General features: G+C 44.6%; 1 protein-coding gene across 1 annotated transcript in view; it reads left to right on the top strand.

The window, feature by feature from the left end:
• plcl1 (phospholipase C like 1) overlaps positions 1-12483 on the top strand; it is a 99535-nt gene that overhangs the window by 77674 nt on the left and 9378 nt on the right. The window contains exons 8-9 of the mRNA XM_040149223.1: positions 7482-7844; positions 11270-11473. Coding sequence (XP_040005157.1) covers positions 7482-7844; positions 11270-11473 — 567 coding nt within the window. The remainder of the gene's footprint in view (positions 1-7481; positions 7845-11269; positions 11474-12483) is intronic.

Genomic DNA, 12483 nt, shown 5'->3' on the forward strand with positions numbered 1-12483 from the left:
TGAGTCCCTGATGTAACTCTTTAATATTTTATAGAATAGTCTCAGTTTTCACTTTAAGAAAAAGGGGTCTAGTCTTGCCTTTTTATTGCCAGCTCTAACAACTGATTTGACACAAAATGTAAACGTAAAAACATCCAGAATGTCGTGGTCCTGAAGTCACTTGGACGGACAGGTAACTCGTTTGTTTGACTGGACACTGCTCAGACACGTGGGGGGAGAATCAAAACAAAGTTCGGTCTAGCGTCCGACAGCAAGTCATGCTGCACACCACTTCTCCCGATGTCCTCTCCTCTCTGGTGCTCCCGGTACGCTCATGGAGAAGTAGTTAGGGTATCGAGATCCATAACGCGTCCAGCCGGACCTCATCTACCATCAACGTTGGAAGACAGCTATAGACCCAAGACAGAACAAGGCCTCTTGTAAGATGGAGGAAATGTTGCTGTCAAGCAGGGTTTTATTCACTTTTGAATAAAGAACAGACCAAATACTGGGTGTATTTTGTCTGTTTTGATGAGAATTGTAAACACAGTGTGGTGCCACAGTTGCTTAATTCATCCAAAATTGACCCAGTATGTGTTGGTATTTGTGTTTTATTTTATTATGTTTATAACAATATGATATCATAGCAGAAGCAAAATGTGTTAGCCTTGTCTTCCTTGTCTTTCTTCACTTGAGTATTATTGGTGATGAGAGGGAATAAAAGGGTCTCGATGGGGAGGACGATAGGACGAAGTGGACGAGGAGCAGGAGGAGAGTCTTAAGGCGGACAGGCACCGTAGGGTTTAAGGCCGATTTCAGCCCGGAATTAGTCCCTCCCTGACTAATTCCAGGCCCATTTTCTGCCGGATCCGTTGTCGTTTGACCTGCGGTTTACTCTGGGTCGCGACGTCTGATTCATTGCCGTCGGTTGGATTTCTGGCAGGTCAGAGAGTTTGGTCAGCTGCCTGCGGTTTGAGCAGTTCCTAGGTCCGATTTTTTCCTCATGACTGCTGTCCAAAGAGCAGCTAAAGACTGTAGTGAGCTTGTTGTAGTACAACTGGGCTTGTATTGTACATGTTGCAGTTAATTGCAGTCCCGACTGAGAGTGTGCCGTGACATAAAACTGCACTTTGCTGCAGAACAGACACCATATTGTCTGCATCTTGCAGCCATCTGTGGTTCCATATTTTCCTTTTTCTTTTTTTATCTCACTTTCTGTTGATAGTGGAGTTGCAGAAAATAACGCAGCCTTTCTCTCTTTTTTGTCGCCATTGTTGAGGACTCGTCACCTTGACAAAGCCGACCAGGGGTGTCACGCCTCTGGTCAGTGCAGGTTCTGGCCTTGCACTGTAGAAAAGCTGACGAAAACCTGTGGTGTGAGTTGAAAACGCACAGCGTGCGCAGCAGCTTTAGAGAGGAGCGAGCCTTGGGCTCCTGCTTGTCTCATTAGCCCTGCGGATCTTAACCTGAGGCCGAGCGGCGAACCGGAGTGCTTTGAGCCGTGTCACAGGCGCATGAAGGGAAACACGTACGTAAGAAAACCCACACACTCAGTAACACACACGCAGGTCTGTAAACACGGTGGCGCGCAATCAGACACCCGGACTCAGTCGAGGCCATGCTGTTTGGTTAAGCGTGGGTATCGGCCTGTTGAGACATGCGCTCATATGTCTTCATCATTTGTCCTCCAGGCCCTGACACAGGGGCCAAGCACAAACACCGCGCAGCCACATCGGCACACACTTCCTCGACGCAAACACAGACACGTAGTGCAAACTACCACTCAGGGTGTGACAGGATGTTGTGGTGCAATATTTGGATGGTGGACGAACGAATTCTTTCCTCCGTTGTTTGGGTTTATATACAGTACGGTAAAGAGGAACTCCACTGATTTTAATACATCCGAGTCTGTCTACGGGTATTGGGGAGTACTGCTGCGTATGAAAAGCGTTGAAAAGTGAAGCCTTTAGCGTCTCCAGAAGGGGGCTGTGTGAGGTCAGAGCGTCGGTGGGGTCCGAAGACTACAACTTTAAAAATCCGGGGGTGTGGAGTTAGAAAGAGGCGAGTTTACCAGACCTCTGCAGCCCGATTCCTCATCCCTGCTGCAGGCTACGGGCTCCAGGCTGCATTAGCCGCTACTGGCACGACACACCTGAATCTCGGACTGAACCGTCAGCAGTCAAGGTGCACTGTGGGTAATGTAGGCACCAGGTTGGGACAAGGAGGAAGGATGTGTGGAATAAAAAAGACGATATCTCTGGTTCTGTGGCATTGAGTTTGATCCTTTGATCCACGGGGGGTAGGTCAGTGTCATAGGACCGCAGGGGAAAATCGGTGCATTGGTCCTTTAGATGCCAGATGGTGCACTTAACGTTAACATTTTCAACTGTCACTGGTCCTAACTTCTGCCTCTTTTTCTTTTAAAAGACATGTTTTTGTCCCAAGGCAGAAATATGAAATCAGTTAAAAATAGTTTTATATGGTCAGCTGAGGTTTGCGGAAAATGGTACTTAAGCCCAGTCCAGACATTCACTCTTTATCTTGATAGGTCTCATCGAGATGTTTTTTTTCCCTTCAAGCTTGTATTATGTCACATTCACTTCATTTCATCTAAGACATTCTGTTATTTTCCTTTTGCACGAAGCTTCATTAGAAAAACTCGTTGGATACTCCTGAATACTCATTTTCCAATTTCACGCAAAAGACAAAATAAAACAAGAAACGACCTCTAGCCAAATGAACACGGTATTTATCCGTCATACTGAACCATGACTTGATTGTATTCCAGGATGTAAGGATGTAAGAATAGAGATCCCGTCTGAGATAGTGTCCTGTGCTTTGTTATCTGTATTATCAGAAGAACATTTTGGTTTGAAACTGATTGAATTAACTGTCAGAGAGCTGCTCTGCTCAGCCACAGGGTTGTTGCAGAGAAATTGAGAAAGAGAGAAGAGCGAGATCAGAGCAAGCAGGACTGGAGTCATCATGTGGTGCACACACGTGCACACACACAGTCACACACACACACACACACACACACACACACACACACACACACACACACACACACACACACACACACACACACACACACACACACTCATTCACCTCAGTCACTTTTTTTCACACACACACAGTCTTCTGGAGCTGGCTGGCTTGCCCATGCATGAAACTTTTGCTTTTCTCCCCACCAGTCAGCCCTTACTCACAGTTTATGGGAGTGGAGAGACCCACCCATACACACACACACACACACATGCACGCACGCACACACACACACACACACACACACACACACACACACACACACACACACACACACACACACACACACACACACACACACTCATTCACCTCAGTCACTTTTGGGGACATTACGTAGACTTGCATTCATTTCTTGAAGACTTACCCTAACCACTGACCCAAAAATAAGCTTTTGTGCTTGTCCAATTGGGGACAAGCGACTGCTTGCAGTGTTTTGGAAAGGTGCTATACAAATAAAGTTATTATTATTTATTATTATTATTATTACAAGTTGCTAAAACAGCTGGGAACATGTCTCATTAATGAGCCACAGTGGTTTATTGATGTGTTTAAAGAGGAATAATACCTCATGTGGACAGGGTTGGGTATATTTTCTCTGTCTGTGTTATTTTACTTCTTTCTCCTCAAATGCCATTTCTGCCTCAGCGTCAGACCTTCAGTCCCTCCGGCTGTGTCCCAGTTCAGGAGCCGCCGTCTTTGAAGTTCGCAATTCAGGAATCAAATACCTCTTTTCAGGTCGACAAGGCCTCTTCCATTCCAAAGGTGTCCTCTGAGAACGCAGCTGAGAAAGGCAGCCATACTTAGCCCAATTTCCTGAGGATGTACTGGAGGTATTCATTGCTGCCCTGAGTATGAGTGGTCAGTTGTTTAATGGTGCGTTCAGGCGCAATGGCAGAAGAAGAATTTATACCCTTTACCTTAGTAAAAGCAGCTGTACACTAACTTAAGTAAAAGCTGTGCATTCAAAATTGTAAATTGGAAGTACAAAGTGGCTGATAAAAAGCACGAACTTTACTGTTTGGTCTTGTTAGCACCCTGACTTAAAGGGGTTTACATGGGTATACTTAGTTCCAAGTAACTGACAACCAACACAGGCCCAATTTATAGTTGATATGTCTTAATACTTCCTTTTGGCTGTGGTCGGATGGAAAAAATGTGCCTTTTAAGGCGAAACAGCGTGTGAACTGTCAACTGCATGTGAAAAATGCCGCATATTGCGACTGTTTTTCACCATAACTGCTGGACAAGTGGTGGTGCATCATGATGCTGTTGGTGTTGGTGTTTGCTCTTTGGGTTTGGAGCAGGTCTAATTATCCTGCCCCTTGTTTCAGACCGGGTCAAGTCAAGTCAGTTTCATTTATTTAGCGCCAAATCATTACAGAAGTTATCTCAGGCCACTTTTCATATGGAGCAGGACTAGACCGTACTCGTTATAATATTTACAGAGACCCAACATCCCCACACGAGCAAGCACTCGGCGACACTGGCAAGGAAAAATGTCCCCTGGCTGTGTTCTGGTCCCTGATCCGGTCTTGTGCTTTTTAATTTAAACATGCCAGGTTGCAGAAGGTTTTCCATGGGTCTGTTTTGAATTGGGGCCAAAGCTTGAACATGTTCATCACTGCGTAAGCTGGACGTCACAGTAAATGCATATATTCAATGTTGAAAAGGTGTGCTGCTACAAGCTGTTTGATGTGTTGTAAAATCTGGTATCATGAAACTCGTTTACCGCTGTGTTTTAGCACCCGGTCTGATATTTGAGCACAAGTTTCTTAACAATGACATTTTTCCAAGTTGACCGGGACCGGCTGAGGTGACCTTTATAGAGACAGAGACTGAAGTCAAAGAAGTGGACACTCCATCGCTGTCGGCAGTGAACACGGTTATACGGTTAGATGCGTCAGACAGGGCTCTGCTGCTCAAAGGAGCTCCCAGGGATCCTGAGCAACTGTGAGGTTTCTGCTGGGGAAAAATCACCCCCCCCCCATCGAAACAGAAACGTGAATCAAGCCAAATCTGGCCCTCTGACAAAGATATTTGGCTTCCTGATGAAAACTTTAGTCTTTCCTTTTATAGTTTATGTTAAAACTGTTATATAATTTTCCCCCAAATCTGCTGTCTAAAACAGCGTAAATACAAGGCTCATGTAAATCCAAATAGACATGACTATGTAACTATGTATCAAATTCTGCCCCCACATGAAGAGCGGCATGCTGTGTGCACAGTGCATGGTTCTGAAATTAAGTCTAATAAACTTTACGATAATGCAGATACATTTTCTAATTCTGACCTCAGCAGATTTATGTCAACAGCGGTACTTTCATTTAACCATATCCAGTATGTCATGTGTTATTCATGCGAATAGCCTATTTGTTACTTCTTCTGTCTCATAGAGTAACTCCAAACATGTGTCCACGTTAAGGAGTCATTTCTTTGCCAAACGAGGATTACCATAAACTGCTGCAGCTCTGTTGGTCCTCACTTACTCGGGGGAATTATGAAATCTGCCCTCAGATACATTACTAAAATGTTTTTTAAAAAAAAAAAAATGTCATTCTTAAATGAATAAAAACAAAACCTATCGAAAAAGATACAGAAAAGCGTTTCCACTGTGCCTGTAGAACATTGGCCCCATAATGAACAACGCTGGCCCATGGTTGAACCTAATTTCTGGCCCCCTGATGTACAACAGTACCAAAAACTTCAGTTGGCAAGTCGGAGCTGGTTTTGGTGGTGGAGGGAGGTGAGGCAGCAGGTAGCCCGGGCACGTGGGCATGAGCGTTGTCATAGTTTCAACTGTTACCTGCATGAAAATGATTGGACGTTACTAGTCAGCTGGTAGCTGCTAATCAGCTGACGTATCAGCGAGCCACTGATTCTGAAGCATTAATGAAATGGTTTTCAGACAGTCATAGAGGAAAATGCACCGTTGTTCCTCCGCCTGAGCTAACGTAATGCTAAATTAGTTTTAGCTTTTCTGAGGTCAGACAGACTCATTTTAGGAGAAGGCTGAGGCTCTGTCCTCCGAAGGCTGCATCTTTGTAGGACCTGGCCCCTGAATTGGAATACAGTTACTGAGTTTGATGAATATAAATCCTGAACTAAATGAAACTGTCCTGCTGCTTTTGTTGTAGGATTCAACAAGTTTTTTTTTTTTTTTTTTTTTTTTACCAGAGGGTGGAATAAATGAGTTTCTTTGCTGCCGTGCGCCGCTCGTTTCCTTCGGAACATTCATAACAGCAGACTTTTAAATGAAACAGATGTGAGAGAACACACGCACGGACACAAAATTCAGACACATGCAAACTGCACTCTCAATATTCGTGACGGAATCAGTGTTTCAATTGTGCTGCTAGAGTTTATTTCCTTGCGAGCCTGAAGACTTTATATGCTTTTATTGTTGTGGATGCGCACACATGCACTTACGCACACACACAAACATATATTGTCTGGGGGCAGGTTTATGTTCAGTCTCTGTTCGGAATGATAGATTGGTTTTGCTTTTTGCTATAAACACGACAAAGATATCCATCCACTGTGTATATATCTATATGCATCTATATGTGTATGTGTGTGTGTGTGCGTGTGTTTGCGTGCGCATGTGTGTGCATGATTGTGTGCGTGTTTCTGTGCCAGGCTTAGTGGAGACAAAAACAGAGACATTAGCTGATAACGTTTCATTGTGAAATTTGTTTACCCTCTGCTCATCTGCACAGAATGAATATGCAGAGACACACTCCCGGCTTCATTTGGCCTCCCACTTACTCTACATTTGTGTATGTGTGTGTGTGTGTGTCTGTGTGTGTGCATATTTTGTGTGTGTAGCTTGTTGCTCTATCCCCAAGTTGCCAAATAATAAATTAAAGCAGGCTTAAAGTTAAAGGGCTGAAAAAGTGTTGGGACTTCTGGGTTCTAAATTTATAGGAAAGTGCTTTTTGATTCAGCCAATTATTCCTGAAAGTGAACGTTAATCTGCAGCTTCCTTCTGCATCGTGGTTACACATAGGTTACTGCATATGTACAGCATTCACGACATGGTGGATGAGAGTCTGAGGAAAAATAACCTCATGCTATTAAAAAGAGAAAGCATTTACTGCAGAGTGGTATCACAATATCATGTTTTTGAATCAAACTCAAATAACAACAAGTGCAAGCATTAAACCTGTACATGGCAAAATGTAAGTTCTTCTTGTCCTTTAACGTGGAAACAGCAGTTGACAAAACAATCTCTCCTCAACGGCCCTTTAGTAGCTTTCCAGGGGCTTTTGATCATACTGCATGATCTCAATCGGCTGAGAGTGTTTGCCCGTTTGTTCTGGTTGCTATGGATGGATGAGGTACAAAATCTCCACTTTTGAGCATCATTTCATCATGCGAAGTGGTTGTTTGCCACGGTTTTATTTTCGTACTGTTGCACAGCTGTAAGAATGGATTTCCACTCCATTGTTCGTTTCCAGGTAAACATGCCGGAGCTGGCCTTGCTGCGCTTCGTGGTATTAGACGACGACTACATCGGAGACGATTTCATCGGCCAGTACAGCGTTGCCTTTGAGTGCCTTCAGCCCGGCTACCGTAACGTGCCCCTGCTGGGCCTGGCGGGGGACCCCTTACCCCACACCAGCCTGTTTGTCCACGTGGCGATCACCAACCGGCGGGGAGGCGGAAAGGCCCAGCGGCGAGGTCTGTCGGTGAGGAGGGTGGGGAGGCGGGGGCGGGAGTACGTCACGCTGAGGCACACTGGCATCAAGGTGGTCGATGAGGCTTTCAAACTGGCTGGTGCCCCCCTCAAGGAGGCGACAGACCTGCGGGAGGAAGCTCAGGTGAGATGGGAATTGCTGGTTGGGTTTTGCACCTGTCAAGCCATTGATGAAATACATTGTTTGACTGCCAGTCCCACGAGGAAAGACTTGACTTACTTACTTTAGTTTGACTTGACTTACTTTACTTAAAGGCTCAGAATCAGCGCTCAAAATGACACTAAGTCCTAGTGGTGTCTATGCATATACAGGGTCTCAGTTTTATGTGCTAAGGCTTGGGTCTGACACTATGCCCCCCCCCCGACAAAATCAACAGAACTGTGCTTTGAGTATTTTCTTCTCATGCCACCTTATACTTCAATACAATTCAGAGGAAAACGTTGTACGACATTTATCTGACAGCTTTAGTTAATAGTGACTTTAAAGATTAAGATTTTTTAATAGAAAACATATGTAACCAACAGTATATACAGGTGGAACTTGAAGGATTGATCAATTGATTGACAGAAAATTGATTGCCAACTGTTTTGATAATGATTTGTCATTTTTCATGCAAAAATGCCAATTATTTCATAGATCTGGCTTCATAAATGTGATGATTTGCTTCTATTCTTTTAGCATTTTTTAATTCTGATCATTTTGAGGTTTGCACAGTGTTCCTGCACTGACTACTTTTACTTTTAATACTTTAAGTGCGTTTTCCTGATTATACTTACTCGCTTTTACGTAAGTAGGATTTTGAATGTAGGACTTTTATTTATGATGGAGTATTTTTTGACACTGTGCCATTAGTTCTTTTGAGAATGTGAGTATTAATTCCACCAGTGTTGTATAGTTTGTAAATTGACTGTTTACACAGACAGTCCCCTACAATGTTCAATAATTAATCCCTCCCTTTCTCCTCACGTAGCCGGCCCTGGGGAGGCGCCCCACTGCGCTGGCATACACTGGATAATCCACAGACCACCTGCAAACAGTTTTCGTTTGGAATGTTTTGGAAGAAATGAAATGAAAGGAAAAAAAGCTGTTTACAGTGAGGATTTTGGATAATCCAGAGTAACCAGGACATTGTTCCTGGAAAGAGATGTTTAAAGGGTTTTATTTCAGTTTTCATTGTCAGTGCTTGAGCAACAAAAAACACAGTTCCATTCACCTTTATTTTATTTTGGTAGAGGCAGAAATCTCAGAGTCACATATCCCAAAACCTGGGTATATACAACCAAAACTATCGGCACCGGATTCCCCTAGAGATGAGTTATTTTGGTGAAGTGTGCTTTTAAGATTTACCCGAGTAAAACCAAACACTTTCTCCGGCGCTTTGTGATTCATTGGCTGATGTGGAGAAAGCCCCCTGCCAGGCAGGTTAGAAGAAATGCTAACAGATGAGTGACACCAGATCAGGTGTCACTCAGCTTCTGTGTTTTTAGGCTGGGGTGATAAGGTGTCTGCTTATGAGGGTGGATTGGAGTGGCTTACGTGACAGGGCTGAAATCAGATTCTACCTAAGACTTCTCTGTAGGATGAATAAGAGAGAGAGAGAGAGAGGAGGAGGAGGAGGAGGAGAGGCAGTGACAAAACAAGAGTCAGTAAGAAGAGTGGAGGAGGATTATAAAGCATCTATAAATACCGGCAAAAATAGAACCTGGCCGCACAGCACACGCCAGCTTAGCGCTGATTACAAACAGCTACGGGTGGGCGATGTCAATAGAATCCTCTTCCGTGGTATATCTGTTTTTGGAGATATATATCATGACATAAATACACACTATGTAACCAAATGTATGTGGACACCCCTTCCCTGTAATGATTCAAGATGACAGTGCCACCGTGCACAAAGCCAGGTCCATAAAGAAGCGGTTTCCCGGCTCCCAGCCTGCACAGAGCCCCGACATCCGGGAACGCCGACTGTGAGCCAGACCCGATCACTCAACATCAGTGCACAATCTCGCTGATGCTATTGTGGCTGAAGTCCTGCAGCTTGGTCGCAGAGTTTTGCAGGAAGCCTTCCCAGAGGAGCAGGGGCTGTTATAGCCGCAGATTAAGTGAATTGTTTGACATTTCCGGGGAATAAATGTATTTGCTTTCTTGATGAGCGTTAGATGATGGATACCGCTGTCAGGAGGTGGTTAGCTTAGCATAACGACTGGAGGGAGGGAGAAGCAGCTAGCCTGACTCTCTCCCAGTAGGGTATTGCAGGTTTAAACTACAGTATCTTTTAATGCCCGTGCTTTTGTAATAAGATGTTCATCAACCGAATTTGGTGTAACGTCTGGGTGTCCACGTAGTTATGGTTATACTATGTAGTTTCACCTCTTAGGCATGTAATGTGATTCAATTGAAACAGTATGTGAAAAGAAAACCACTCCTCGTTAACTTCACAGGTAGACATTGCTCTGTATTAGGAGTTCATTCAGAAAAAAGGTCGGGAACCACTGGATTAAATAAACAAAAGGCGAATTCAGTTACTGGAAAAATCAAGCTATTCCATGACACTGAAGCAGAATTCCTGAAATTCCAGCATTGCCCTTAGATACTCCTGCTCATTCATCTACAAAATTCCCTGCAATGGTTGAATAGCCTCCTCAGGATAAACCGTGTAGCTAAATCTCCGTCAGAAGATAATTCCCTGTCGTCTCATGTATCACCCAACCCTGAAACAATCCCTCCCAATCAGTCTGTCGGGCACCCTCCCACACACACCCAGGCATAGACTGCACACACACTCAGTCCTTAACAGAAATTCGCTCATTCACAAATGGCTTTTAATCTGCCCGCCTCAATCTCAATGTCCTTTCCCTCCGACGTGAACCCTCGCCTTCTCTCTGTCTCTCTGCCATGAATCCAGCTGTAGACTCATCTGCCACAGTCAGTTATTATTCACCATGCCTCTGCTGCTGTATGCCTGTCACACACACAGGCACACCGCCTGCACATGCACCCTACGTGCGTGTGCACACTCACACTTCCACGCAGGTGGGGCGTGATAATCGCCGGTCCAGGTGGGGCTCTGCCAGGTGGCAAATAGCGTTGAGTTAGACAGCAGTGCTTGTACGGGCAAAAATAAATCTTTTACCTTCATTGTGAAGTGACCCAAAATGGCATTTTTCCAGATTAACACATGACTCTTGTTTTTTTGTCCCTGTCCCCGCTGCAGCTGAAAAACACTCCGAACGCTAGGATTTTTTTCTGTTCCAGATTTATGCCATATTGTCTTCTCTTTTGCCAAATGCGCTTAAGCTAAGGCTGATTTCACTGGATTAAAAGCGGCAACGACTGCCATATTGATTTAATTCACAAGAGAGACAGCAGATGACAGGGGAGAGGAGGGGAAGTGTGTCTGTGAGTGTAAAGGGTGTGTCCCCCTTTCTGACCTTAACCAGCCGGAACTGTACATCTAATCTAATTCTACTTTACCTCTCCTCTTCTTCCTCCTCGTGTCTCTCTCCCTCTCCCTCTCTGTCTGTCTGTTGTTGTCACACTGTTTCCAGAGCACCAACGCCAGTTTCAAAGAGCAGTGTGGGCTCCCCGCGGTGGCCAAACTGAAGCAGTGCATCCAGAGCCTGGCCACGAGGCTGCAGAGCCCTGAGGGCACAATGGGAGCCACCATGGTGCTGAAGGAGGGCTACCCAAGTCTGGAGCCCCTGGTCAACCCGTCAGACCCGACACGAAAACTGCTCACGGCCTACGACACGGTCAGTAAGACGAATGAGGACGGTGGCATGCACAAACCTACTGCAGCCTCCGATTTCAGGCCTTTTTGTGTGCATAGTAGAATTTAGCCACGTCCATTAATTTAAGGGGATAACAAATACTTTCTTACCTGTTCCTGGAGTTTTGAGCCTTGGCTTTGATATTCCGTGAGATGAACATTTTCTACATTTCAAAACAGGCACCAACCTAATGCAGTCTGACGTCTCTCTCTAGTAGTAACTGTTAACAAATGGACGCTCTTCTTCTCCGAGTGTGTTCATCCTTGCCTTGTGCTTATCGCCAGTCGAACGGCACAGTTCGAACCCGAGGAACCACTTGACCAAAACCAGACCAGTGTATTTAATCCTACTAACTGGGATGCTCTGTGCATCCCCAAAGCCTGATGTATCTTATTCCTCTGTGCCTCGCAGAGCCTCGCTGTTGTCCAAAAAACTATTAAAAACACATAAATGAGCCACACTGTTACAGTGGGTGAAAAAGGGCGCTGCAGATTATTTTTGGATCAATACCACGTACATCATCCTGATGCCAGACGCACTCACTGGAACAGCAAATGTGTATTAATCTGCTGCTGAAAATAGTTCCCAACAAAGGCACTATTTACTCCTATTTGACCAGTGTTTGCTAAAAACTACAGTGCCCAGCTGTTTTAGAAAAACCGATGAGCCTTTTTAAAACATGTACATAGAGCGTAACATACTGTAAATGTATTTTTGACCCGACTTACGTCCTCAGTAGGAAGAAATGGACTTGGGGCCGAGTGCCACAGACAGGTTAGGAAGAAAAAAGACTGAGAGACTGACTGTTTGTTGTTTTTTTTTTTTTTCTCTTTTTTTTTTGAAAGTTACGAGAATAATAAATAAAACATTAAACATGCTAGCGGCTCCGTGAAGCTGCATCCAGTGCTTCTCTCTTCTCTTGCTAATTGCTAACGCGGGCGCATTAAACATACAAAATACGCACGCCCAGGTGCTGCAGTGTAATGTTTGCC

This window comes from Xiphias gladius, chromosome 16 (genome assembly GCF_016859285.1).
Source record: "Xiphias gladius isolate SHS-SW01 ecotype Sanya breed wild chromosome 16, ASM1685928v1, whole genome shotgun sequence".
NCBI classification, from domain to species: domain Eukaryota; kingdom Metazoa; phylum Chordata; class Actinopteri; order Istiophoriformes; family Xiphiidae; genus Xiphias; species Xiphias gladius.